Source organism: Onychomys torridus, chromosome 1 (genome assembly GCF_903995425.1).
Source record: "Onychomys torridus chromosome 1, mOncTor1.1, whole genome shotgun sequence".
NCBI classification, from domain to species: domain Eukaryota; kingdom Metazoa; phylum Chordata; class Mammalia; order Rodentia; family Cricetidae; genus Onychomys; species Onychomys torridus.
This window is the reverse complement of record NC_050443.1, coordinates 79,046,533-79,073,837: the sequence shown is the minus strand read 5'-3', so window position 1 is coordinate 79,073,837 and position 27,305 is coordinate 79,046,533. Positions and strand designations below refer to the sequence as shown.

General features: G+C 49.9%; 1 protein-coding gene across 2 annotated transcripts; it reads right to left on the bottom strand.

Annotated features, from left to right (window-relative positions):
* Xrra1 (X-ray radiation resistance associated 1) lies at positions 1 to 24,193 on the bottom strand. Of its 2 annotated transcripts, none has more exons than XM_036207059.1 (10): positions 24,132 to 24,193; positions 23,332 to 23,537; positions 15,936 to 15,976; positions 7,087 to 7,180; positions 6,257 to 6,372; positions 3,717 to 4,058; positions 1,908 to 2,106; positions 1,176 to 1,291; positions 926 to 1,031; positions 1 to 629 (listed from the first exon to the last, which is right to left on the bottom strand). In XM_036207059.1, exons 1-10 carry the CDS (start codon positions 24,191 to 24,193, stop codon positions 370 to 372), a joined length of 1,542 nt encoding a protein of 513 aa, XP_036062952.1. In that variant the 3' UTR covers positions 1 to 369. The 2 variants fall into 2 exon arrangements, with proteins under 2 accessions (XP_036062952.1, XP_036062959.1); XM_036207066.1 differs by having other exon boundaries at positions 7,132 to 7,180.
* Between the last annotated feature and the right edge of the window lie 3,112 nt (positions 24,194 to 27,305).

Here is a 27,305-nt window from a genome sequence, read left to right as displayed (position 1 = left end):
TTGCTGGCTACAGCGCACTTCTGAGTTTTCTATGCTACTCCTCTGTCTCAGCCGTCATGAGCGACTCGGGTGGGTTTCTCATAGCCCTCTTGGGATGCAGGAATCAGTGGAGATTTTCTCCTTAGTGACACCACCACTGTGGCCCTGGCCTGGCTTCCAGGAAGAATGCTTGGCACCCACTCTATTGCTCTATGCACCACTCTTTATTGCTGCTGGGCCAGCCACCAGGTGCAGCCTTGCCGGGCTGGGAGGCGAGGTCCTGCCGAGCTCCACATGCTGACCACGAAGCAAGATGGAGCCCAAGCCCCCTCTGTTCAGGGCTGGGCACGGTCCAGGGCACATAGCCCCTGGGGAGGGCGGTGCGTAGCTCTACTCTTTCGAGTCGCTGGCCGTGGTGTCCTGGCAGAACTCGTCCATGAACTCGAGGAAGCGGCCCAACTTGGGCTGGCCCGCGCTCAGCGCGCGGCGGGTGGGCGGCCTGGGCGGCGGGCTGGCGGTGAACACAGTCCGCAGCGAGCTGCGCACCAGCTGCCTGTAGCGCGCACGGAACTCCTTGAGCAGCCTCTTGGCCTCCCGGTACTGCTTCTGGTTCACCAGGCGCTGCTGTGCGCGCCGCTGCAGCACCACGCCTGCAGGGAGAGACGAGATGGCGCCAGGCTCGCCCAGTTATCCCGGCCCAGAGATGCACAAAGCATGTTGGTGGGTGGAAGCAGTCCAGTCCCGACAATGGGAAGTCATACCTCAGTTCAAAATCCAAGGGTGCCTGGTGACAGGGAGCCTCCTGCCTGCCTGCCTGCCTGCCTGCCCTGCACACACGGTAGATAGCTCGGAAGTCCCACAGCCCTCCCTGAGTCCCATGCTCCCCTCTAGGTTTGCACCAGTCCTCCTGCTAGACACCAGCCCTGGTAGGACAGCGGCACCGTACCCAGTGGAGCTTCAGTGACGTTCCGAGGGTCCCGCATGCGAATGAGGATGTCATCCAGCAGCTGCGCTCGGGTCTTCCGTGGGGGTGGGATTGGTATCCTCCCAGCCTGGCACAAAGTAAAGAGGTCTGTCACTTCATGCACTCATTGCAACAGGCAGTAGGGAGTGCTGGGAACCGTGCCTCAGGGTCCCAAGGTCTGTACCTGCAGAGACCTCAGAACTCCGGAGCAGCCAGTGGCTGAGGTGCTTACCCGCTTCTCCTTGGGGATGTAGGGTTTCTGGAAAGTGTCCAGCCTGGGCTTGGAGGACCGGCAGATGAGCGGCTGCTTCAGCATGCGATGCAGGGCCTGGGCGTTCTTCTGGATGCCTAGCAGAGAAGGCAGCAGCAGCAGGTGTTATCCCTGACCCTGCTTGGTGCAGGGAAAAGGACTGCAGAGCCCAAGAACGTCGTTCCCAGGGCTCCCTCGTCTGCTCCCCCTCCTAATGCTTCACCATTCATGGAGCGAAATGTCCGAGATGTCCGCCTGAGTCTGATGTGGGAAGACTGGGCCTCACAGTGGTTCCTTGAACTCAGGGGTCACATGACAGACAGGGTGACTCCCAGGAGACCTGCTCCAGGCTCCGTTGGAGGCACATCAGAGTAAATAGAATCATAGCCGAGAGGGCACTGCCTCTGCACCCCCCAACCAGGTGGTGATGGGGGGTGGGGAGTGGGGTGGTCTGCTGGCGGGAGGGAGCTCAGGAACCTGGCTTTGTTTGCTCATTAACCCTTCTCTGTGAGCAATTCCCCACCCTGGGCAACTGGGCTAACCCAGCCAGTCTTTGAAAAACCATGACCCCAAAGCACTGAAGGTTCAGCAAAGCGTAGTGACGCTGCCGTGCCCTAAGAAACCCCCTGACAGACATCCAAATGGAGGGCAGCACCAACCTTGGCCTGGCATGGCCTGCTCTGGGCTGAAGGGATGCCCCTGGCCCTGACATACCCTTGGGCTCCACAAAGGCGGGGTCAGGCTTGGCTGTGAGCAGCTCCTCATAACCATAGTACTTGTTGTGCATAGAGGCAGATGGAAGCTTCCTCCGCGTCCTCTTTGCCTCTCTGGGTGCAGTTAATGGTCTCTTTTGGTCACTCTCCTTTGCCTCTAACTTTTCCTTGTGGACGGTGGAGGGTGGCAGCTCGTTCACCTGCGCCCGGAAGAAAACAGGTACTTGGTCCCTGGCAGATCCCAGCATGGGCTCTGCACAGCCTGCAGTGTTGGGCCCTGATACAGGGAGAGCTGAGGTGTGGAGGAGGCTGATGATAGGTGATGTGTGCTAGCAGGAGAAGGCATGGCCAGTCTGCGCAATCTCAGAGGAGGCCCCAAGCCAGCCAGGAAACTCCATAGGAAGTGATTCCTTAGTCTGGGCCAAGTCTTGGGGACACAGGAGAGCTGTTTCCAGACAAAGCAGGGAACTGCTGGCCGTGACAAAGGCTGGCGGCTGGAGCAGTAGAGAAACAGCATGGCACACTTAAAGAGTAATGTGGCACAGGTGAAGGACCTTCAAATGTGCCGTGCTGAGGATGCTTGTTTCGTACTCTTTATTCTTGCTTTGAGGTGAACCAGGGACATTTTGGCCTACCCAAATGGTTTTTATACAATACTGGAAGCCTATCCCATGTAGGGATGTTCTGGGGGACCCTGCCAACTCTTCTAGCCTTATGGAGGTTGAACAGTCCTTATATGAAGTGCCTGGGGGAAGAATGTTTATGTTTTACAATATTTACATGACAAGATAAGATGCTTGGCATGGGACCCATGTCTACATGTAAAATTTGTTTATGTTTTATGTATATCTTATATACATAGCCCTAAGGTAATTTCAAATATCTTAGGTGATTTTATGCATGAAACAAAATTTCATGATATGAAATTTTCCTCTTGTGAACATGTTGGCACCTAAAAAATTTCAGAATTCAGAGCATTTGGGATTTGATTCATTCATATTGGGAATGTCCAATCTCTAGTTCCTTTCTCTACACTAGAGGTTCTCAGCTTCCCTAATGCTGCAACCCCTTAATACAGTTCCTTGTGTTGTGGTTCCTCCTGACCATAAAACCATTTTTGTAGCTACTTTGTAACTGTGATTTTGCTACTGTATGAATTATAATGTAGATATCTGTTTTCTGATGGTCTTAGGCGACCCCTGTGGAAAGGGTTACTTGACTCCAAAGGGGTCACGATCCACAAGTTGAGAACCCCTGCTCTACACACTACTGCACTGACACTGGGTATTCATGGTTCCCAAACCACCCGTTTGCATTGCTCCTCCTGCGCCACACTTCCGTTCTCTCTGCCAGTATCTCCCCCTTGCTAACGTTCCCATGGCCTGAGAAGCACAGCTCATCCTGATTTGGACAGAGGCGTCCCTCCTCAGGGCTGGTCCCTGGGTCCCCCAGTCTCAGCACAGATGGCGAGTTCTGTTCCTGTCAGTGTTCCCATTAGACCATAAGCACCTTGGAGGGAGGTGGCACCTGTAGCTGAGGACCCAGGGCAACAGGAGAAGTAAGATAACTCGGCAAAGGCATGAGTAGTGACTCACCTCTGCAAACTGGCCAGCACCACATCCCAGGGAGATCCGAGATGCTGTCTGTGCCACTGGACTACTAGATCCCGTGTAGCCCGATCAAGGGTCCCTGAGAGCTGCACAGCCTTCAGGTTTCCCTGCCTGTCCTGGGCAGTCCACGGCAGTGCCAGTAGCTCAGAGCAGGAACTGTGGACACTGCAGCTGGGGTGGAGGCAGCTGGGGACAGGTACCTGGGTCAGGAAGATGGACTCCGTGCTTTTGGCATCTTCATCTGATGGGTGCTCTGGGCTCAAGAGGGCAGCTGCACGGCTCGGGTGGGACACCGTCTCACTGTGTACAGTGGAGTCGGAGCAGATGGGAGGCATTGGCACAAAGGTCCGGTGAGTTAGGGAAGTGTCTTCTGGGCCCTCGGTGGCCAGCAGCTCCTCACGAGAAGCGTTTTCGGTAGAGAGCGGCGCTTCAGCTCCTGGCTCTGGCTCCCGCAGAAGACTTGAGGGAGGCTTGTCTGCAGTCAAGCTCATGTGATGGGGGACCAGAGAGTGCCTTGACACCTTGGGGACATGAGTTTTCACCTGCATAAGAGAAAGGCTGGGTTAGATTGGCTCCATAGTTAGGAGTGGGTCCTGGCCCACCAGTCTCAGATGGTTGCAGAGTGGGGAGGAGTACAGTCTGGGCAGGCAGGAAGGCCATCACATATGCCCTGCACAGAGGACACAGCTCTACTCTATACCACCATGGTGGCTGCCTGCCGGGAAGGAAAGAACTGGCTCCCACAGGTTGTCTTCTGGCCTCCATGTGGACACTGTCACACAGGTGTGAACTTTATAAATGACCGGAACAACTAGCCTCTTTCCCAGGTCAGAGAGGTGACAGGACTTGTCCTGTGCTCTAAGTCTCAGCTGTAGCCTGACCTCGCTCTGCTCCTGGCAGTGTCTCTCTTCAGGAATGCCTCTCACTTCCTCAGGGGTTCCTATGGGGATCGGGTGGCCCCGCTGTTCCTGAGCCAAGTTTCTCAGGAGCTGTGGGGCTACCGAACTGGCAGGGCCTGTCACCTCTTTCCTGCACGGTCTCCCTGGTGGAGGAGGGGGTAGGCAGCGAGGAGGCGGGGCTGGCCGTGCCCTCTTGTCCAGGATTACAGACTGACTAGTCAGAAAGGCCCTGGACTGCACTTAGGAGCATGTGCACTGAGACACAGCTGGATCCCTGGAAGCTGCTTCCTTGTGAACAGGGCAGACCCCCCTGCCCAGCCTGTACCCAGACCCACCACCTGAGGAGTGGGAAGGACCACTCACTCCTTTCTAAAGTAAGTTTCATTTTAAGAAGTTTTTTTTTCTTTTTGATATGTGAGGAGTCCATGTTTTGAATGGAAGCCTGAAGGGCATGGGGTCCAAAACCCACGTCACAGGGGAAAGGCAGGATACAGTGCAGCTGTGACAAACCAGGAGCCCTTGCCGGCATGGGGAGGGACAGCATCTCCCTCCATGCCTGTGGGTGGGAGATGGAGCGCAGCTGGAGAAAGACTTCTCAAGCATACCCTACTTTCCTAGTCCCTTCCCGCAGGTGAACTGACAGTCTTCATCCCTGCCTCACTGGTGCTCCGACTTCCTGCCCAGGACTGACCTGCGTGGGTAGCTCCACCTCTCAGCACACTGCGGACAGACTGCTATCCCAGGCGGCTTTAGGCCCACGCCATGTTCTGGGGTCAAGTGGTGTGTGTGCCTAGATGTACCCGAGTGCTGTTCTCACATGTGAGCTGGTACTGTGTTTATTAAGACCTCCATTACTCAGACCCTTGAACAGGAGGAGGGGTGAGGGGCACCCTGAGCCCGACACTGCCTTGTGTTTGGTGAGCTGAGCCTGTCTTCTTGGGAGAAGAGTAAGAGCAGAGGTGTGAGTGCTCCGTGGAGGACTGGCCATGGAGCACTTAGGAGACAGCGGCCTGTCCAGCATCTAGCTCATGAACACCCTCCCCTGCCAGATGGCGGGTACACAGGGAGGTGGTAGATCTCAGAGCAGGCCACAGAAACCCTAGGAATTTCTATTTCCGGCTTTAAACACTGCTCTCCTCTGAGAGCTTAAGAGCTTGGTCAGACAGAAGCAACCACAGAGCAGATGGTGAGGGACAGATGTGTCTTCTCTGGGGACCAGCAATGTCTGCATTAGGAGATGGGAGCTTTTCACAGATTGTTTGAAATTGCTTCAGATCAAGAGGATGATAATTACTAATTCATGGTCCCCAGAGGTGAGGCTAAGAACCCGCTGGGAGTGAGAGAATTCAGCCTGCCTGCAGCCGGGGCTGTGTAGGCAGTGCTGACAACCCAGAGCTGTAACTTTCACAGGAGCATGTGTGGCTGAGGGCTTGGCCTCTTCAGTGAGGCTGAGGGCCTCCTTTCATGCAGCCCTTTCAGCAGCTCTGAGAGGCTCCTGAGCTGGGACAGCAGCAGCTCTAAGATCAAAGCTCTTGCCAAGTTCAGACAGCTGTGGACAGTGATGGGTCTAACCTGAAGACCGATTTCTCCCCCTCTTCTCTGGACCTAGTTCCTCTGAATTGGGGGTCCCTGACTTGGTGACCTCCAAGGCTCCTCACTATCTCTCCTCTTGCTGGGGCCTTCCGTCTTACCACCCTGCTTCTAGCAAGGAAGAAGGTACACGAGTCAGTGGAGAGGGAGCCTCCAGGTTTGATTGGGAGGGGTCTTCTCATGACCACCCTAGTGTGTATGCGAAAATAGGCTCCACCTCCCCGGGGCTAGGGCCCTGTTGGAAGACTTACCTTTCGTGATTCCTTCCGAGGCATCAAAATATGGTGTTTAGATTTTACCAGTTTCCTTCGAACTAAGCGGATGCCCAGGCGCTCCTGGAGGAAGCTCTTTAGCAGTGGTGGGATCCCTGGTGTTGTGGAGGTAAAAAAGATGACTGATGAGCTAGCGGGGCTCACTGTCTGTGTGTTTGCACCGTTCAGTTACCCTGTACATGTCAGTGTAATTGGACTTCTCTTTTCAACCACAGGAAATAGGTGCCATATTATTCCTATCCTATGAGCAAGGAAAGTGGCACACAGAGGCTACGGTGACGAAGTGCAGCAAGGCTTAGCAGCCCACTGGTGCGACTACAGGCCTGGGACTCTAACCCACCTCCAGCTGTGAGGTCTGGGCCAGAAGATGGTGGGCACCACAACAGAACTGCATTCAGAATGCTGGCAGAGCTAGCCCTGCAGCTGTGCCCGCCATACAGCCCTGCTCTGCAACCAGGGTGCAGCTGAGAGAGCTCAAGGAAGGGCTAGAGAATTCAAAATTCCCAGTTGTTTTTTTCCTGAGTGACCTTGAGCAGGTCATAACCACTGTGTACTTTGGTTTCCACCAAAGTTGTTGAGGTTGATGCCTGTTTGCCATGGCTGCTGTTGGGGCAGCAGGTGCAAAGCAGGGGCTCAGAAATGTCAGCTGTGCTCCGTTCTCCAGGATAGCTGAGCCTCCCCTCCTCACCCCGGTCCCCTCCCACACACACACACACCACCAGCAAGTTTAGCCTAGTATCTAAGGTGAGAGCGAGGGCCCCAGGGCTAACACTGACACTGGGTCCGGGGACAGATCTGTGGCCACCTACCTCGTGTGTGTGCTACCAGAGGGTTGTTGTGGAAGACAAGGTCACAGAGAGAGGGGAAGAGAGCCGCTGGCAGGACAGCATCCTCCTTTGCGATCTGGAACAGGTGTAGGAGACACGCTAGTTGGTGCTCCCCACTCAGGTGGGAGGGGCTAGCTAGCAAGGATGGCTGCAGGACAGATGTGGGAGTGATGGACAGCAGGCAATGCCTTATCCCCGCACCATCTGGACCCTGCTTGGGCCCAGACACTTGGCCCTCCCTGTCTAAAGATTCTGCCACCACTGCTTCCCTGTTTGAAAGTATTTTTCGTTATTTTATGTGTATGGGTGTTTTGCCTGCATGTCTGTCTGTACACTACATGTGTGCAGTGACCTCAGAGGCCAGAAGAGGGTGTTGGATCTCCCTGGAACTGGAGTACTGTTGGTTGTGAGCGGCCACGTGGTGTTCTTTACAGCTGAGCCATCTCTCCAACCCCTCCCCCTCTTGCTGCATCTTTAAAATCTCTCTCTTCGCCATACTGGATATGAGAGTGCCAAGGGTACTGGTGGCCAAACAGTCAAAAGCCTTTGTCTTGAAGAGCCGTGAGGGTAGCCCAGCACTGACTTTGGATATAACCTGTATACTCATGGCAAACCTGTATACTCCAGCATTCATTAGCAGTACTGGTATTCCTTGCCATCAGCCCTAAGCACCGATGGACTGATTGAAGAGCACCAGAGGCCAGGGGCCCACTTATCAGTGGGATGAGCCACAGCAAGGGACACCTCATGGCTGGCTGGGGCCAGGGGCTACAGTACCCCTGTGCACTTAGCCAGACTGCATGACAAATGTTACATAAGCTTTGTTGAGCAGAGTAGCTAGAATGTGGGGACAGCAGTGGGGTGGAATCAGAGGAGCCCAGAGTGGGGTTCAATGCTGGGACACAGGAGGCACGGGGGGGGGGGTGGGGCAGGGAAAGACAGACTCTTCAGTTTGGCTCCTGGAGCCTCACTGGACTGCACTGGAGCAAATGGCATCTCTCATGGTTGTTCATTCAGCAAGCCCAACACTGATTCTCTAGACCACAGGCCACTAAAAGCTTCCTGTGAAGAGTCAGGCGCTAAGTGTCAGGACAGACTCTCTGCTCCTGACTCAGTCCTGGACAAGTCACAAGCAAATAGAGTGTTTCTTTTCCAGTAAAATTTTATTTATGGACTCTGAAATTTGATTTTGTATAATTTTAACACATCATGAAATGCTATCCTTGTTGAATGTACCTGAAAGTATAAAAGCTACCCAGTCCAGAGGCTGCACCAAGCCATCTGCTCTCTCATATTTTAATAGATCACAGTCTTTCTCCTTTGTGGTCATAGTGCCTTTGCAGAACGGAGTAGCTACAACAGACTGATATATCATCTGGCCCTTTATTTAAAAAAAAGAAAAAAATGCTGGGCTTGGGGATGTAGCTCAGTGGTAGAACGCATGCCCAGCATGCTGAAAACACGTTACAAAGAGCTTGTGGACCTATGTGCTAGAGTCCAGAGAAGGAGGTTCAGTCTCCAGAGTTGACTGTGGTATATGTAATGGTGGCCCAGGATGGCCCGAGCCTCTGGGTAAACGAGGCAATGAGAGACAAGCACTTCAAATGGGGAGTGGAAGTGTAAATTAATTCAGTCAAGACATAAGATCCTGTTTATAATTAAAACACGAAGGGAGCTGAGTGGCACCTAGGGTGTATGTGTATTCTCTGTTCTGTGACACCAAGCCCTAGCTGAAAGGCATGGACTCAGGGTTCTGGCTGATTAGCAAGCAGAATCTGGCCCCAGGCTAGCTGTTCCCTATAGGGTGAGTCATATGACATCAGAGACACACCTCTTTCAGTGATAACTTCTGATTCTGCCCAACCTCACTGGGTTAAAGACAATATAACAATCAAATGTCAGAGCTAAGTAAATATTGGTTAAAGTTTGAGTTAAAGTGACTGTTTTGCTTTTGACACAACACTTCTAAGTGAACATCTTCGGGAGAGAAGTTCTGTTTGGAGGGAGAATTGTACCTCTGCTAAACCACACACTCATTTCAACACATGTAGCTGTGTCTGTGCTGAGTAGCATTCATGAAGACTTACTGAGAGCCTGCCGTGCATCAAGTTATTCTGGATTCTAAGGATACACATGTAAGCAGAACAAAGCCTAGCACTTACACAAGATGGAGCCTGACGGTCTGTGCCAGGTACCTGAGAAGAGCTAACCACCACAGTGCTGGGAATTAACTGTCATGGTGAGGACACCAGATGGAGGGGGTGCTACCCCAACAAGAACAAGCCGGGCAAGCTGGCAGAGAACTCCGGTCTCAGGGATGTCCTGGGGAACTCTCAGGAAAGCAGGGCATCTCCAGGGTGAGTGAGACACTGGCTCACCTGTGGTCCAAGCTGGGGCTACATCTGCTTTAAGGACTAAAGATTGTAATGAACAGCTGAAGTCCAACTGTGGCTCAGAGTGTGGCAGTGAGGCTCCTGAGGGTGTGGTTATGGTGTGTGGGTGCGAGAGAGGACCACAGAAAGCTTCATCGAGGCATGGCACTGTGCGGCATGTGTGCCTGGAGAACAGCAGCCCTTGCAGGAGAGGCAGTGGCCCCTGCTGCCCAGAAGGAAGAGCCAGTCCCAAGCATGGCATCTGGGTGAGGGAGCACTTCCCACTCCTGACGTCGAGTAGGAAAGCACCTGGGTCCTGCACAGTAGAAATCTGCTGCCATGGGAGCAGCAACAGTAGGACCATGAGAACGTCCATCTCGGAGATGCAGGGCCACAGTGCTGCCCACAAGACTGAAGTTGTAGTCCATCTTTGGTTCCTACCTTGGGCCAGCAAGTGCCAAGGAACAAGCAACAGCAGTCTACTAGGAGGCAGAGATGCTCATGGAGATCAACCAGAGCTGCAGGGACCTGGGGGAAGGCTGACAGCTGCAGATGGGAACAGCAGAGAAGCACCCTCACAGCCCAGCAAAGATCAAGTCTCTGTGGTCTGAAAAATGTGCTTCAGTACAGATGACAGGCTGCCAGTGCAGGGGTAGAGACAGACCATATGAAGAGGAAGCATGTGAAGGTGCCACAGCCATGTTAGAATCAGACAGAGAAGACCTCAATACAAGGAGTATTATCAGAAGCAAAGGGAGGTGATTCACAATTTGACTGCATGTTAGGTAGACGTGTGCTAAATGCAGCTGTCCCTGCTAACAGTTTCAGAATGCAGAACTAAAGGTGGAAAAGACAAAACCATGGCCAGGAGTGGATTTCTCTCTTCCTGTGTGGGTGCACTTGCCTGTGCATGTGTGTCTGGAGGCCCGATGTTGGCATCTGGTGTTTTCCTTTATTGTGCCCACCTTACTTTTTGCGGTAGGGTCTTTCTGTGAACCTAGAACTGTTCCAGCTGGCCTGGGTGGCCAGCAGGGCCCTAGGACCCGCCTGCGGCGGCTGCTCTCTAGCACCTGGGCTGCCACAGCTGGCTTGGATGTGAGTGCTGGGGATTTGAACTCAGGTCCTCTGGCTTGTGTAGCAAGCAACTTACTTAGTCGACTCCCAGAGCCCTGAGTAGACATTTGAAAACATTGCTCTCAGTAACTGATAGGCAAGAGTGCACAGAACAGTAGTGACACCACCAATATCTTATCTCGACCGCCATTCTTCAACACTGTCTCCACAACTGCACATGCTGCTGCTCTCGGTGCTCACGGAACAGTGCTCACGGGACAGTGCTCACGGGACAGTCAGTTTCAGAGGGAACCTCAAAACCAGTTTAAGGAGACTTTAAAAAGAAAGAAATCTTATAAATCATGTTTACCTGGTGAGAGAATTAATTAGAAATCAACAAATCTAAGACACCTAGAAGATCTGGAAATTAGCCAGCTGATGCCCAAGGAACCCACAGGTCAAAGACAAAATCATAGGAAAAATTAAAAACACTGTAGGGTTGGGCCGGGGTGTAGCTCCACAGGTGAACACATGTGTGCACAGGAGAGCTTGGGTGTGCCGTCTGGCACCAAAAAATAAACCACCGAGGGGCTATAGAAAATCCAACAAGTCTGGATTCCAGATGGAGGGGAAACAGCTGAAGTCAACACGTGGACTTTTCAGCCTGTTGTGTCCCCCAACCCCGCTTCACCTGATGAAACCCAATGATTCAGATCTAAGCTTGGATACCACTTTTCCTTGGCCAAACGTTAGGTCAGACCCGGCAGCACACACTACCTCACAGTGCTGTAGACCCTCGGCACCAAACATGCTCACGTTGTGACTGCCTGTCCAGTGCCATCTCCTCAGCTGACAACTCTGAAAGACTATGGCTTTTTCTTTTACACAGTGTCTCTTGCTCAGGCTAACCTCCAACTCACCAGGTAGCTGATCTTGATTGTTTTGCCACTGCCTCCCACGTGGTGGGATCACAGGGATGTGCCACCACACCTACTTCATGCCATACTGGGCACTGAACGCTGGGTTTCACACATGCTGAGCACGCAGTCCATAACCAAGCTCCAGCCCTGGTCTCGAGGTCTCTTCACACCTATACTCCCAGTGCCTAGCACAGAGGCTAGTACGTGGCAAGTGCTAATTAATCCTCCCTACCCTGAGAGCCAGGAACACACACTTGTATGCGGAGAAGAAAATGCTGGACTTCAGACCAGAACAGGTCCCATCTCCATCCATGTCCCAAGGAAAGAGCAAAGGTACCTACCTTGTTGTAGGCCAGGCTAAGGTATCTGAGCTCTGGGAAAGGTGGGGCCAGTGTCTGGTTCCTCGCTTTCAGTGACTTCACAGGAAGAATCTCAAATATGGGAGGAAGGGAACATATCTTGGCTGTCTTAGAAGGAAAAAAAAAAAAGTCAGAGTCAAAGTGTCACAATGAGTAAAAAAAGAAAAAAAGTTGAGGCTGGCAGCAGCCAAATGCCCTCTCTATTGGGTGTGGTGAAAAGACCTCTCTCTGTAAGAGCGTCTGGCCAAAGAGACATCTGGGGTCATAAAGGCCAGAATTCTGACTCCATGTTCTTTGAGGTCACACGAGCTAATTCTCCAGTATCCCAAGTTCCAATTTCAAGTTCTCCAGGGCGGCAGACTCTACCCGAATGCTGCAGACACCAGAGGCTCCAGCCCTTTCTTTCTCCAGTCCCAGCCCCAGGGCTCCTTGGCCCTGGTCACCCCAAGGTAGAAGAAGTGTTTGCACTGATGAAGGCAATCGGTCACCTTGGCCAGAAGAAGTAGGGCAGAAGTGGGGGGGGATCCCAGTGCCTCAGGGCCAGTGTAGGCCCAAGCATGCAACTGAACCTGACGAGCGACCATGCCAAACACTCACATGGAGTCAAAGGGCATGAGGAGAGCAGATACTGGGCCAAGACAAACCAAATGTCCCAAGTGCCACTAACTGTGGCATGATCTTGATACAATCACTCCACTGCCCTTTCTTTGACAGATGAACATGTGTGCAGCAACTACTCTGGGCCAGATATTTTGTGAAGTCACACAAATGAGACAGGCCAGTGTGTGGGAAACCTCCATGGCTCCTCTGGTCCAGGTCACCCCTGCAATCTGATGGAGCAGGGCAGAGTAACAGCAGACAGCAATCTCCTCTGCTTTTCAGCCCTGTGACAGGGATTGAAGGGCTGCTCTGGCCCCTATGGGACCAGGGCTCTCTCCTGTGCAGCTCTCAGCTTGGGGTCATATCCCTGCTCAACTCCACACATACATATTTAAGGGGTGTTCATCTAAAAACTGGCCACAGAAGATCAGCCCTAAACTTACCTGACCTCTCCCATCATCCTTCAAGGCACAAGACACTAAGAATAATTAAGACATCTTCAAGATTCAAGACACTGACTGCAGGCAGATGACTCCACCATGGGAACAGAGGGAGAAGCAGTTATCCCATAAGGTAGTGGAGGCTGCCCCTTGAGTGGGAATGGTCATCTCATGACTGAGCCAACCCCCACTACCAAGCAACAATTTTTTGAGAGACCACAGGACCTCCAGAACCAGACCTGAAGCCATGAGCCACTCAGAGATGGACCAAGACTGATCGACTGTGTATGCTTATGGCCCACCACACTGTCTTTTGTCCTTCCCCTGTATAGTCTGGGCTCTTCTCAGAAGCCCAAGGTCAGGGGTTAGCCACTGGTCCCCCTGTTTCTTCTCAGTGTGGGTACACTGCATAATAAATTATTTCCTTCTTGACCACCACCTGTCTCCCTGAACTTTTGAGGAAGGAGGTGGCAGGAGTCTGGCCTGTTAGGACCCTCCAGCGTCAGAACTGGGGCAAGACTGGGTAAGCAGAAAGGGGCAGGTCAGAGTAGAGCACAGACCAGGAAAACCCAGAGAATCAGGCTCAGAGGACACTGAGCTGAGGCCATGATGGCCGTCTCCTAGAGGGACATGCATCTGACATTTACACAGAGAGAGAGACCCATGAATATCTCTACCACCAATTCACCTTCTAGGTTTCCAGGCGCTGAGCTATAAGCACGGACCATCCTGCCAACTGTCAGTGATTTCCAAGGCACATCCCTGGCCGCAGGCCCTTCCATCCAATAGGAATGTCCTTTTTTGTTTGTTTGTTTGTTTGTTTGTTTGTTTTTCAAGACAGGGTTTCTCTGTGTAGCTTTGTGCCTTTCCTGGAACTCACTTTGTAGACCAGGCTGGTCGCACTCACAGAGATCCGCCTGCTTCTGCCTCCCGAGTGATTAAAGGTGAGTGCCACCACCGCCCGGCAGATTAATTACATTTGTTAGGCCTCAGACAACAACATAGAGGAAAATCGGGAGTCACTTTATGGACATAAAGGTCTCTGCTAGATGGTACTAAAGCCCTCTGTAAAGACCCTCCCTGCGCAAGAACTGATTTCCCCGCCCAGAACTGCTGAGAAAGGACTCAACAGAGCAAACTACGGCCAGTGCCCTTTGGACTGGAGATTTCGTATTTGCACTGTTTGAGAGGGTCTCAGCAGTCCAGCCCCGGTTCAACACTTGACATTGATGCCCTAGAAGGTTCTAGAAAGGTCAGAGGTGGAGAGCCCGAGATTGTTTCAATCCAGCAGGCTCTGAAGAGAATGAAATGAATGACCTGTGGACACTGCCCATGTTCTTGCATGTGCCTCAGAGAACATGCGTGTGCCGTGCAGCTGACGGCAGCTATTGAGGAATGTCCTTTTGCAGAGTGACCCTTGACACTGCCCACTCAAATGAGCAGCTGCCGTTTCTATACTCCTAAAAGTAGATTGGCTGCCTTGTGGTGAAGAATTTATCTGGTTTCTGCCCCAGGCTCCTGGCATTGAGCTTCTAAAGCCCTGAGAATTTCCTAAGTGATGGTTCGTCTGTTAGCCAGGGTTCCTTGAATCATTTTCCACTCTACTAATGGGATGAGGGTGGGGGAGGGGTGCGGGTCAGACCCGGTTGCAGGGGGAGGGCTCTGAGTTCAAACACATCTAAGAAGACCCTCTACAAAAGCTGTGTGCTGAGGCTCTGAAGAGCTTCCTGGTCGGTAAGTAGTTTGAGGTGTTGGGGGGGTGCAGAAGTTTTACAGGTGGGACCTTCGGGATCTCACCTTATGAGCCGCCTTCTCATTTTTCCGGCCTCACTTTCTGTCCTTTATACTCCTACTGAAGTTGTTGGCGCATGGCCCTTTCTCAAGTCCTCTGAGTTCTAGAAAATCATCGACCCTGGGGGGGGGGGGGGGGACTCCCAGATTTGCAGCTAGGTGGTCACAGTGTAGATAGCTTACTGTCTTCTCCCTCCTTCATGACTGGCACCTACAGTGAGGGCAGTTTTCTTAGGAACTCTCCCCCTGAACTTGACCTTAAACTCTGGACTGGTGAGTGTGCTCTAACGTCACCCTGCCCCTCTAGTACGCTTTGACAACCGAATGTGGCCAATGTGACACATTTGAATCTCACACTCCTCCATGCTTGCTTGCTCTCTTGAGACCTGAAACTGCCCTGTTGTTATGACCAGGGTGTAAAGACGGTGTGGAGAGGCCAGGCAGGGCATGCTCAGTTCCCAGCTGGCCTGCAAGCCAGCAGAACCACCTTGCTAGCTCCAATAATTGTAGGACGGGATCAGCTGAACTGAAGTCAGTCAGTGGTTTTGTTGTGCGGCCATAGTTAACCAGTCCAATTAATCACACAGTCATACCTGTGATGAGGTGCCTATCTCTCAAGGCTAGGGGCTGGCTGGGTGTAGACAGGCACATCTTGTTGCAATTGGATGCAACAATATTTAGACGACATGTGTCAGTCTCCATGAGCTTGGTTAGTGAGCTCTGCCTGAGACAAAAACCAGCCTTCTGTGTTGACAAAATCAAACGGTACACCTTTGACAGCGAGGCTCAGATCTGGGCAGCACTGTAACTCGCCGGAAATCTACTCTCTAGGCCTTTGTGAGAGGGCTCTTGTGAATCCCGTCCTGGTGGCAGTCCCAGTTATCACCCAAGGCAGTGGCTGTCACTGCGCTCTGCTGAACAGTTCCTGAAGGCCTGGGGGCAAGTCTGTGACCAGTGAGGTCAGGGCCTAGTCAGTTCCCCCACCACCTCCCCAACGTCAGCAGCAGAGGGCTGACTCGTAGTAGGTGCTCGGCAAAGACTTGTTTACTTAGTGTGACCTACAGAATCGTCTCTTGTGGCTCTGTTAACTTGTCACTATTTCATGTCCTTGCCATTCCTCTCCATCGAAGTACAACTACTGGTAAGACTTTTCACTCTATCGGGTGAGAAAGAATCCAGGTGAGGCTGTAAGTGTAGCTCAGGACAGCGCTTGCCCTGTCAGGGTAAGGCTTGGGTTTGACCCCTAGAAGAAGAACAAACAGACGAACACCAACATGAAGTAGCGGTTCTGCCTACCTCTGAAGTTGAAAATCCAGGGTAAGATGAGAACACGACCTCTGAAATGACAAAGAGACGGGGAAAGGTGGTGAGATCACCTGACCTCGGAGGGGTCAGGTCTGAGCATCTTCCCCAGCGTGTCCTGTGTCCTCCGTAAGTAAGGCCGGAGCAGCTGGTCCCCTCCCTGTGTCTCCCATTGTCTCCCACCTCAGCTCATGCTGCCCTTCTGCTCACTCACAGTGTTTCAGTCACAGGGACCTTCAGCTAACTTTGCAATGTGCAAGCTCTTTCTAGCCCTGGTGCTGGGGAGCCTGCCTGGAGCGGAAAGCTAACCAGTTATCTCCTAAGAGAGAGGTACAGAAAAGACATGCCATCGAGGAGCTGAGAACAGCTGAGCTAGGCAAGAGGCTGCAGACCCAGTTCATCCCGCAGCACTCCCCTTCACCTGGTGCCTGGGCCCCTCCCTCATATCCATGACATGATGGCTGAGAAAGGTCACATGAAAATAAACGAAGGAGTAGGAGGAACAACACTCACACGGAACAGTCCTCTTGGGGCAGTCTAGCAGGAACTGGGGAAGGGTTAGCCAGGAACAGCCAGTCTGTCAGAGGATGACAAGGAGGTGGCTGCTGTGAGGACTTGGACAGCAGGGAGGGGTGGGGATGGGGTTCCCTTGCTTCCCTAGCTCCAGTGATTCCTAGGGATGGCAAAATGGAAGCTTTACTTTGGTTAGCATGTGAATCCAACTGGCACATTTTCCACATTCATAAAGCAGCCCAATTCTGACCCATTTGGCGGGTTCTCTCTTCAAAGATCTGTCTGAGCTCTGCAAGGCCAACTGAGCTCACAGATACTGGAAGATCAGCAGCAGATCTTCCTTGGGTCTAAGTCTTAGGTCTAAAGACTAAGAGGCCCCTCCTCCAAGATTCTGACTTTGCTGATTCCAACCTCTTCACACAAAGAAAACTCTAGGCTCTGGTGGCTTCCTGACATTGTCTTCCAACACTTAAGAAACGAGGCAGTATCAAACTTTTCCAGGAAACAGAAGAGCAGTGAACACTGAACACCCCTGAACTCACGAGGTAAGCACAGCCTTGAAGGACAGTCCTCACAGGAACATCACCACAAAGGAAGACATTACACCAGTCACCTCCTGGACACTGATGCAGAATCCCTCCACACAATGCCAGCAAATTCAATTCCTGAACCATCATGGCCAGCAGGGGCTTGTCCTGGGAATGCAAGACTGACTCAACACTGAGAAGTCCCATCGGAAGTTCCCTTACCCCTTCAGATAAAGAAATGTGGGACCCCACCTCCTCCATCTGTTGTACAGGTTGGTGGTGCATGTCTTTAATCCCAGTACTGGAGAGACAGGCAGAGGCAGGCACATCTCTGTGAGTTCCAGGTCAGGCAGAGAGACATACGAAAGTCTGTCAATGTAATACACCTTATTAAAAAAAAAAAAACCCACATGATCATCTCACTAGATGCAGAAAAGGCATTTGACAAAATCCAACACCCCTTCATCATAAAGGTCTTGGAGAGATCAAGAATACAGGGAACAATCCTAAACATAATAAAGGCAATTTACAGCAAACCAACAGCCAACATCAAATTAAATGGAGAGAAACTCAAAGCGATTCCACTAAAATCAGGAACAAGGCAAGGCTCTCCTCATACTTATTCAATATAGTACTTGAAGTTCCAGCCAGAGCAATAAGACAATATAAGGAGATTAAGGGGATACAAATTGGAAAGGAAGGGAAGTCAAGCTTTCCCTATTTGCAGATGACATGATAGTATACATGAATGACCCAAAAATTCAACTAAGGAACTGATACAGCTTATAAAAAACCTTCAGCAACATAACAGGATACAAGATCAACTCAAAAAAATCAGTAGCCCTCCTATATACAATTGACAAACAGGCTGAGAAGGAAATCAGAGATACATAATCCTTTACCATAGATATAAAATACCTTGGAGTAATTCTAACTAAGCAAGTGACCTATATGACAAGAACTTTAAGTCCCTGAAAAAGGAAATTGAAGAAGATGGCAGAAAATGGGAAGATCTCCCATGCTCATGGATAGGCAGGATTAACATAGTAAAAATGGCAATCTTACCAAAAGCAATCTACAGATTTAATGCAATTCTCATCAAAATACCAACACAATTCTTCACAGACCTGGAAAGAATAATACTCAACTTCATATGGAAAAACAAAAAAGAATCCTGTACAATAAAACAACCTCTGGAGGCATCACGATCCCCAACCTCAAGCTCTACTATAGAGCTACAGTAATAAAAACAGCTTGGTACTGGCATAAAAACCGACAGGTGGACCAATGGAATCGAATTGAAGATGCTGACATTAATCCGCACACCTATGAACATATAATTTTTGACAAAGAAGCCAAAACTGTGCAATGGAAACAAGAAAGCATCTTCAAAAAATGGTGCTGACATAACTGGATGTCAACATGTAGAAGGCTGCAAATAGATCCATATCTGTCACCATGCACAAAACTTAAGTCCAAGTGGATCAAAGACCTCAACATAAATCCAGTTACTCTGAACCTGATAGAAGAGAAAGTAGGAAGTACTCTTGAATGCATTGGCACAGGAGATCACTTTCAAAATATAACACCAGTAGCACAGACACTGAGAGAAACAATCAATCAATGGGATCTCTTAAAACTGAGAAGCTTTTGTAGAACAAAGGACATAGTCAACAAGACAAAGAGACAGCCTACAGAATGGGAAAAGGTCTTCACCAACCCCACATCTGACAGAGGGCTGATATCCAGAATATATAAAGAACTCAAGAAATTAGACATCAAAATGCCCAACAGTCCAATTAAGAAAGAGAATTCTCAACAGAGGAAGCTCAAATGGCTGAAAGACATTTAAGGAATTGCTCAACATCCCTAATTATCCAGGAAATGCAAATCAAAACGACTCTGAGATACCACCTTACCCCCATCAGAATGGCTAAGATCAAAAACACTGAAGACAGCTTATGCTAGAAAGGATGTGGAGCAAGGGGAACTCTCCTCCACTGCTGGTGGAAATGCAAGCTTATACAGCCACTTTGGAAATCAATATGGTGCTTTCTTAGAAAATTGGTAATCAATCTCCCCCAAGACCCAGCTATACCACTCTTGGGCATATACCCAAGGAATGCTCAATCATACCACAAGGGCACATGCTCAGCTATGTTCATAGCAGCATTGTTTGTAATAGCCAGAACCTGGAAACAACCTAGATGCCCTTCAACTGAAGAATGGATAAATAAAATGTGGTACATATACACAATGGAGTACTACTCAACAGAGAAAAACAATGACATCATGAGGTTTGCAGGCAAATGGATGGATCTAGAAAAAAATCATCCTGAGTGAGGTAACCCAGACTCAGAAAGACAAACATGGTATGTACTCACTCATAGTAGGATACTATATGTAAAACAAAGATGACTAGACTGCTACTCACAACTCCAGGGAGGCTACCTAGAAAACAGGGCCCTGAGAAAGACACAGGGATCGCCCAATGACAGAGAAATGGATGAGATCTACATGAACAACCTGGACATGAGTGGGGGTAATTAAGGGCAAGGTTCGAGGGAAAGAGAACTTAGGGAAGTGGGAGATCCCAGCTGGATCATGAACAGACAGGGAGAACAAGGAATAAGAGACCATGATAAATGAAGATCATGTAAGAATAGGAAGAAGCAAAGTGCTAGAGAGGTCCCTAGAAATCCATAAAGATACCTCCACTGTAGACTACTGGCAATGGTCAAGAGAAAGGCCAAACTGACATACTCTGGTGATCAGATGGCCAAACACCCTAACTGTCATGCTAGAAATCTCATACAATGACTGAGGGAAGCAGATGCAAAGATCCACAGCCAGGCCCCAAGTAGAACTCCAGGAGTCCAATTGGTGAGAAAGAGGAGGGAATGTATGAGCGAGAATTGTTGAGACCAAGATTGGAAAAAACACAGGGACAAATAGCCAAACTAATGGAAACACATGAACTATGAACCGATAGCTGTGGAGCCCCCAACTGGACAGGCCCTCTGGATAAGTGAGACAGTTGATTAGCTTGAACTGTTTGGAAGGCACCCAGGCAGTGGGACCAGGACCTGTCCTTAGTGCATGAGCTGGCTGTTTGGAACCTTGGGCTTATGTAGGGACACTTTGCTCAGCCTGGGAGGAGGGGACTGAACCTGCCTGTACTGAATCCACCAGGTTGAGCTGAATCCCCAGGGAAGTCTTTGCCCTGGAGGAGATGGGAATGGGGGGTGGGCTGGGGGGAGAGGGGGCAGCGGGGGGGGGGGGGAGGACAGGGGAACCCATAGCTGATATGTAAAATTAAATTAAATTATAAAATAAAATAATTTTTTTTCACCTTCCCACTTCTAAAAATCTATGTAATTACCAGTCCAATAGTTTGGTTTTTTTTGTTGTTTTTTTTTTCTCCCCGAGACAGGGTTTCTCTGTAGCTTTGGAACTTGTCCTGGAACTTTCTCTGTAGACCAGGCTGGCCTTGAATTCACTGATATCTGCCTGCCTCTGCCTCCCGAGTGCTGAAATTAAAGGTGTGTGCCACCACCGCCTGGCCCAATAAATGTTTTCAAAAAAGAAATAAAATCCAACACTGATTCACAGAAAGAAAGAAAAACCTCTCAGAAAACTAGGAATACATGTAGATTTCTTTAAATTTGATACAAGACATCTACAAAAATATATACAGCTAATATACTTTTGAAATACTGAACACTTTCCTCCTCCACCGCCCAGCCCACCACTGCTTCTATTCAACACCATACTGTCTGGGTCAGCCGGTAAGGCGATAAAAAGGCGCTAAGGACTCTTACACTAGGAAAAGGGAGACAAAATGGGATCATATATAGATGCTGCCACCATGATCAAAAGAATCAAGAGAGCCTGCGAGTGACCAGAAGAGAGAAACGAACTTGGAAATGTTGTTGCTAGGCATGAGTTCAAAATGTCTGAGTACTAGCAACAAGTGACTGGGACTGAAATATAAAAAAAGCAACAGCATCAATGATAGCATAAAAAGAGGTAAAAACCCAGGAATACATTTTCGTGACAGATGGTCATGGTCTCAGCCTTGGAAACAACACAACACTCCTGAGAGGACTTTAAATGACCCAAAAACCAGGCTGGAGAGAAGTCATGAGCACCGGCTGCTCCTCCAAAGGATCTGGGTTCGATTTCCAGCACCACATGGCAGCTCACAATCTTCTGTAGCTCCAGTTCCAGGGGGACCTGATGCCCTCTTCTGGCCTCTTTGGGCACTGCATGCATGGGGTGTACAGACACACATGTAGGCAAAACACACACCCATACACATAAAATAAAAAATAAAGGTTAAAAATAAGTGAAAGACCTGAAAACTGATAGGTTGTGTTCTTTTACTATTCTGGAAAACATGATTCCCACTTCGACCTGTAGAGTGAGTGCACGTCCAATCAAATCCCAGTGGGATCCTGCTGGAAACTGACAATTCCCAAATTTAGGTGGAAGGTGGCCTTTAGTGATGCCAGGAATTGCTGGGCACCACAACTGACCTGAAGAACTTCACTAGCAAGCAGCAACCTAGTTAGAAAGCCACAGAGGCATTCACTTCTGCTGTTGTTTCAGTTTGGGAGGGTAGCAGGGTATGGGAGGGGGTGTGTTAAAATATATTTGCATGAAAAGAGCCTTATGTAAACCTGTATAATAGAATAAAAAGAAATAAATTTTTAAGTCTTTATAGAAACCCGCAGAAGTGGGCAGGCCAGTGCACACTCAAGCTTTTACAAGAACATATGGGAAAATATCTCCATAGTCTTGAGATAGGCTGCAAATTCTTGAAACAGGAAAGAAAAAAAAATACTGACATAAAATACCAAGGAATCAGATTTCATTAAAAGAACTTCTGTTCATCAAAAGCCATTCTGATGAAATTTTTTAAAAATATGGCTGGGGAGTAGCTCAGTTGGGAGAGTGCTAGTCTAGCACTTGTGAGCCTCCAGGCTTGATCCCAGCAGCAGCAGAAGAGGAAGAGGAGGAGGAAAAGGAGAAAAACTACATACTAGGAGATTTTTGTAACATATTTATAAAGGATTTGTGTCCACAGTTATAAAGAACCTGAAAAATCAAGAAAAAGATACACATTCCAACTTAAAAATAGGTAAAAGTCTTGAGTATTTCCCAAAGAAACACCAAAGTAATCCATAAACACATTTAAAAAAAAAAAAAAAACAGCATCACTAGTTATCTGAGAAATGGAAATTGAAACCATGATGCAATACCACTCCATACCCAGCAGCAGAACAGCCAACCTGAACTTTCAAGCATTGATGAGACTCTAGTAACTGGGACTCACACACATCAGGGTGGATGTGAACACTGCACAGCCATGCTGGGAAATGTCTTCAGCGTCCACCAATGCTCAGCATACTTGGAGATGTGTGACAGGCAAGTCCTCTCCTGGGCATATGCCCCAAGGAAATGAGGGTGTGTGCCCACTAAATGATAAGAGCATGCTCACAGCAGTTCATAGCCTCAAACTAGATAGAACCAGAATGTCTCTCAACAGTAAAAAGGAAATGAATCGTGATGTACATGGAGTAAATAAGAGCAGGGAAGGAGATACATGCAGTAATATTAATGAGCCCAATGACATAGCACTGAGTGTAAGAACCTGGGCATGGAGCCCATGCTGTGCAGCTCTACACATGGACTTCAAATTGTACAGGAGTGGCTACTCTTGGAGGAGGCACTTCTTGCGAGGGTCCCACCAAGACACTGGGGATGTTCTGGGTTGTAATGTGAATGATGGGTAAAGCGTGTATAAAATGTCAAGCTCTGCACAAGATCTCGGTTCTTCACCTGCTGTAAACTATTTTTCCCAATCTGAAGAGTAAAACAAATGGTTGGAAGATGCATAGTAAGGTAACTAGCTCAGTGGGACTGGAACAAAGTATGTCCAAACTAGAGATGCGCTCCTCTACTACCCCACTTGGGTTTCCAACATGAAATGCGTCTTTCCTTTCTGCCCCTGGAGGATGCCATGCAGATGTGACTTTTGGAACTGTGGAGCCATCCTGAGAACCCAGTAGGAACCAGCTTAACAGGACAAGCTGTGCCCAAGAAGATGGAAAGGCCTGAAGCCCTTGAGGACATGGGTATGCATGCCACAGGCTTTCCTGACTTCTGAGTTTCTTAATAGATGAGATTTTTTAAAAAAATTATCTACTTTTAGTTGGAGTTTGAAAGCATCTCACCTGACAGAACTGGTTGGGAAGTCTAAGCAGTTCATTTAGAACACTCCCAGAACCAACCCCAGAAGCCTATTCCCTGATGGAGCGGACATTGGAACAAATGACATGGCTCACCTGTGCGGTCCACGTCCTTCTTCATGGGCAGTACAGTATAATTTGGCTGCTCATCTGGGGTCTCAAATATCCACGTCTGGGTCTGCAGCTCTTTCTGGGGGTTTGGTCCCTCTGTAACCCAGTCCCCCGATCCATCACAGAGCTGAACCTGTTGTAGGTACGGGATCCGGAAAATCTTGTTTTGGTCCAGGCTCAATTTCTTCAGTCTTCAATTAAGGAAAGTAAATTCATTATCACAGCAGTGATGTGATCTCTGGGGTGTTACTGAGCAAGCTGGGGAACACACAGGGATTCAGGCTTGGACATGGACACCTGTTGTGTAGCCTTGAGATGAGGGGGACTTACCTTCTCTGGGGCTCAGTGGCCTCACCGTATAATGGGGATAAGGTTTATTAATCTCTAAAGCTCCATGAAGACTAAATGAAACAATATGTAAACATCTGGGCACCAAGTAATATTCAGTAAATAGTAACTAAATTCAAAGGAAATATTTTAGAGATCTTTGTCAAATATGCAGAACTTGGCAACTAAAGTTCTTTGTGTTGGGGGGTGGTGGTGGTGGTGGTCAGGGTTCTATCCTGGGTAGTGGCTAATCCTACACATGACCAGAAATAACCTTACTGATGTTGCATTTCTCTGCCAAGCTAAGCTTGGACAGAGAACTCACTTGCCCAAGGCCACACAGCAGAGACATGTGATGGAGCTAGGACCTCACCCCAAGCTGCATAGCCTGAAAGCAGCACTCAGGGTGTGAGCCCCACTGGGGTGGGGGATGGTACAGAGGAGGGCTGTGACATTACCTCCTGAGTCCAGCCAGGCTGGCAAAGCAGCTGGGATTGGACAGTTTGTTATCATCCAGCATCAGGGTCTCCAGTGCTGGGAACCTCAGGATGTACTTCTTGCTTGTCAGTGATGACATGGATGCCTCCCTGTGGGCGCAGAGATCTTTTGTACCGAGTGAAAGCAGAGAATGAGAACCACTGTCCCCAGGAAGACAGGGAGCTGACCAGGACGATTAGCCAGCTTCAAAACTTCCTTAGTGCCTACAAGGGGTCCATTTAGAGATGAGCAGCAGGTATAGTTCCCACCCACTGACCCCTCCCTCAGATCCTGCTTGTCCACACAGGCCACTGCATGGAGACAGTTTCACTGACACTGAGCTGTGCTGGGGGAGTAGGGTCACCAGCTGTGCTGATGGTCAACACCAGGGTGAATGAGGCAGGACCAAATTGGAGGGATAATGCTACAGATAGTACACTGTGCAATTCTGGCCAAAGGCAGACTCCTGAGAATCTTTTGTCACTCACCCTGAGGATTGGTAATCATGGGAACGATATGCTCTTGGCTTGGAACATGGCTGTGCCATCAAGGTTTCCTTGAAGAATTCCCAAAACACCTGAGAGTGGGCTTCAAGAGGCTGAGGTCCTGATGTACACAGGTGGACAGGAAGTGGTGGCATTTTAGCTGTGACTGTTAATGTGACCTCATGTGTCCAAGTGGATGAGGCCTAGCTTGTTCTTAAGACACATGGGCAGGTGACTCAGATCACAGTTTCATCCCTCCCTGCACATTCCATTTCGTCCACACAAAACAGAAACAACTGTGACATGCACAGACACACATTCCATGCACGAGCTGTAAGCACACAGGTGAGAGACAGGGTGAGCAACGTTTCTCCAGCTCTCCTGCATTCCTGCACTGTGATAAGGGACTTGATGCAGTCTTTGCAGGGATCAGTGGCAGAGGCACTGTCCCCCTGCTTTTCATCAGGAAGCTCAGCCACCTGCCAAAGTCTCATAGCCACAGAGTGGCAGAGCTTAGCCCTTCCTGATTCCCAAGCCCAGACCTTTCCCAGCCCGCCTCCTCTCCTGGTCCCATCTTTAAGTCCCGTGTGGATTAGAGGGTGAGGAGATGAGGCCCTCTTGCTGCCTGGTCTACACAGAGCTTGGCAGAAGTAGGTGAATTCAAAAGTAGGTAAAAAGTTGGGGTGGATCTGGGACGAGGTGGAAGAAGGGTATCCAAAATTCTGAGGACTCCTGAGAAAGGCAGGCCCTGGAACATACACGAACACCTTAGACAGGAATGTTTCACGGGTGGACCTGGCGAGGGCTACAGTCGCTCATTCCCTCCGGAATTTCCTTAGCAGGGATGTATGTGGCCAGGTACTGGGAGAGAAGGGACACTCTCCCACTTCAAGGCATTTCCGGTCCCAGGGAGGAGGCATGAGACACTGCCCACAATAACTGCTATAACTGAAGTAGGTAGGGGCCCAGGAAAGACGACGATTAAGTGAATGAATGGAGAATGAGAGAAATTCTGTTGTGATTTTAACCTCTGTGAGAAGAAAGCAATGGAAAGAAATCAACTGTGGCTCTGTAGCCCTGCGCAGCCATTTCCTCCAGTGGGGCCCAGACACACACACACACACACACACACACACACACACACACACACATACGCGCGCGCGCGCTTCTCCTGTGAGGACACATGGGCAGAGTCACAGAGAGGAGAGGCCACAGAGCTGAGAGAGAGAATTCTGGGCTGCTCTCCAGTCCTCGGACCTACAATCGTAACATAGACGGTCTGTTTTTAAGATGCAGTTGTGAGGTTCCTGGGTGTTCTTACAGTGAATTCCCGCCGTGGGGGCTCACTGTAGAACTGACTTCTGCTGGTGAGTTCCATGCTCTGACCGAACAAGGGCCAGGGCAGGTGGTTTAGAAAGGGCACTGGCAGCAGGGGGCACTGGCAGCAGAGGGGCACTGGCAGCAGAGGGCACTGGCAGCAGAGGGGCAGGGGCCTTTCCTAGAAAGACAATTTCCACTCTGGATCTGAATCTCTACTTGACCAAATAGCCAGGAAGCCACGGCAGCTCTTTATTCTACTCCAGCGAGACGCGCACTAGAATCAGGCCTTCAGACATTCCTCTTAAGCACCGTCACAGTGACGTGGTTCTGCTCATTCCTGTGACAGTGATACTACCCTGCTTTCTTAAAAGTCTGCCCTAGAGAAAAGACAGACGAAAAATAAATGTCTTAAAAACAGAGGGACAGAGGGACAGAGGCAGGTGAGATGGCTCAGCAGGTAAATGCTCCTGCCACCAAGTCTGACAGCCCGAGTCTGACTTCCGGAGCCCACAAAGTAGGAGGGAAGCAACTTCCACAATGGCTCTCTGACCTGCACACATGTGCTAGAGCATGTGTGCTCCCATAATAAATCAATCCAAAGAGCCCAAGTTATAAATGAGGCTTTGGGTGGGAGGGGGGAGTGGTGGGGGGAGAAAGAGAGAGAGAGCAGAGACTGTGTCATGGGACCTAGTGGGAAAAGCCAGGCCCAGCCGCAGCTCTCTCAGCCTCACCAGATGTTCACCAGGGATGGAGAAGCTGAAGTCTCCAGCTACAAATGTCATTTGTATTGTCCCTTGCCTGGGAAAATGGATTACTATCTTCTAGAATTGGGCAGATAAATCTTTTAGATGCTAAGTGCACACCTGGTGGTTGGATTCAGCCGGAGGAATGCAGGCTTCTTAGCAGATGCCTAGCCGCACCCCCCCCCCCCCCAGCATAGGGAGCCCAGAGCTCCAGTTCAGGAAGTGTGCCTGTTGTGACTGACTACCCTTGACTTCTGGTGCTGGGTGTCTCTGAACCGAGCCCTCTAGTCAGACGTGGAGGTCATTTCTTTTATGTCAGGAGCCCTGCAGCTCTCAGAGCACAAGGACGCCAACAAAGCCCTGTTGCAGGCAGGAGCACGTTTACTCTGCGGCTCTTACGTGTCCAGGCAATGGGTTCCTGTTTGGACAGAAAACACCCCCCAAGGACCATGTGCTGAAGGCTTGGTGCCAGCTGATGGCATTATGGAGCGGTAACTCCAGGATGTGAAACCTTGTTGCAAAGAGTAGGTCACTACTGAAAATAGAGTATAACTTGTCCCTGGTCCCTTTCCCCATGTTCTTTCTCTTTGCTTCCTGACTGCCGCAC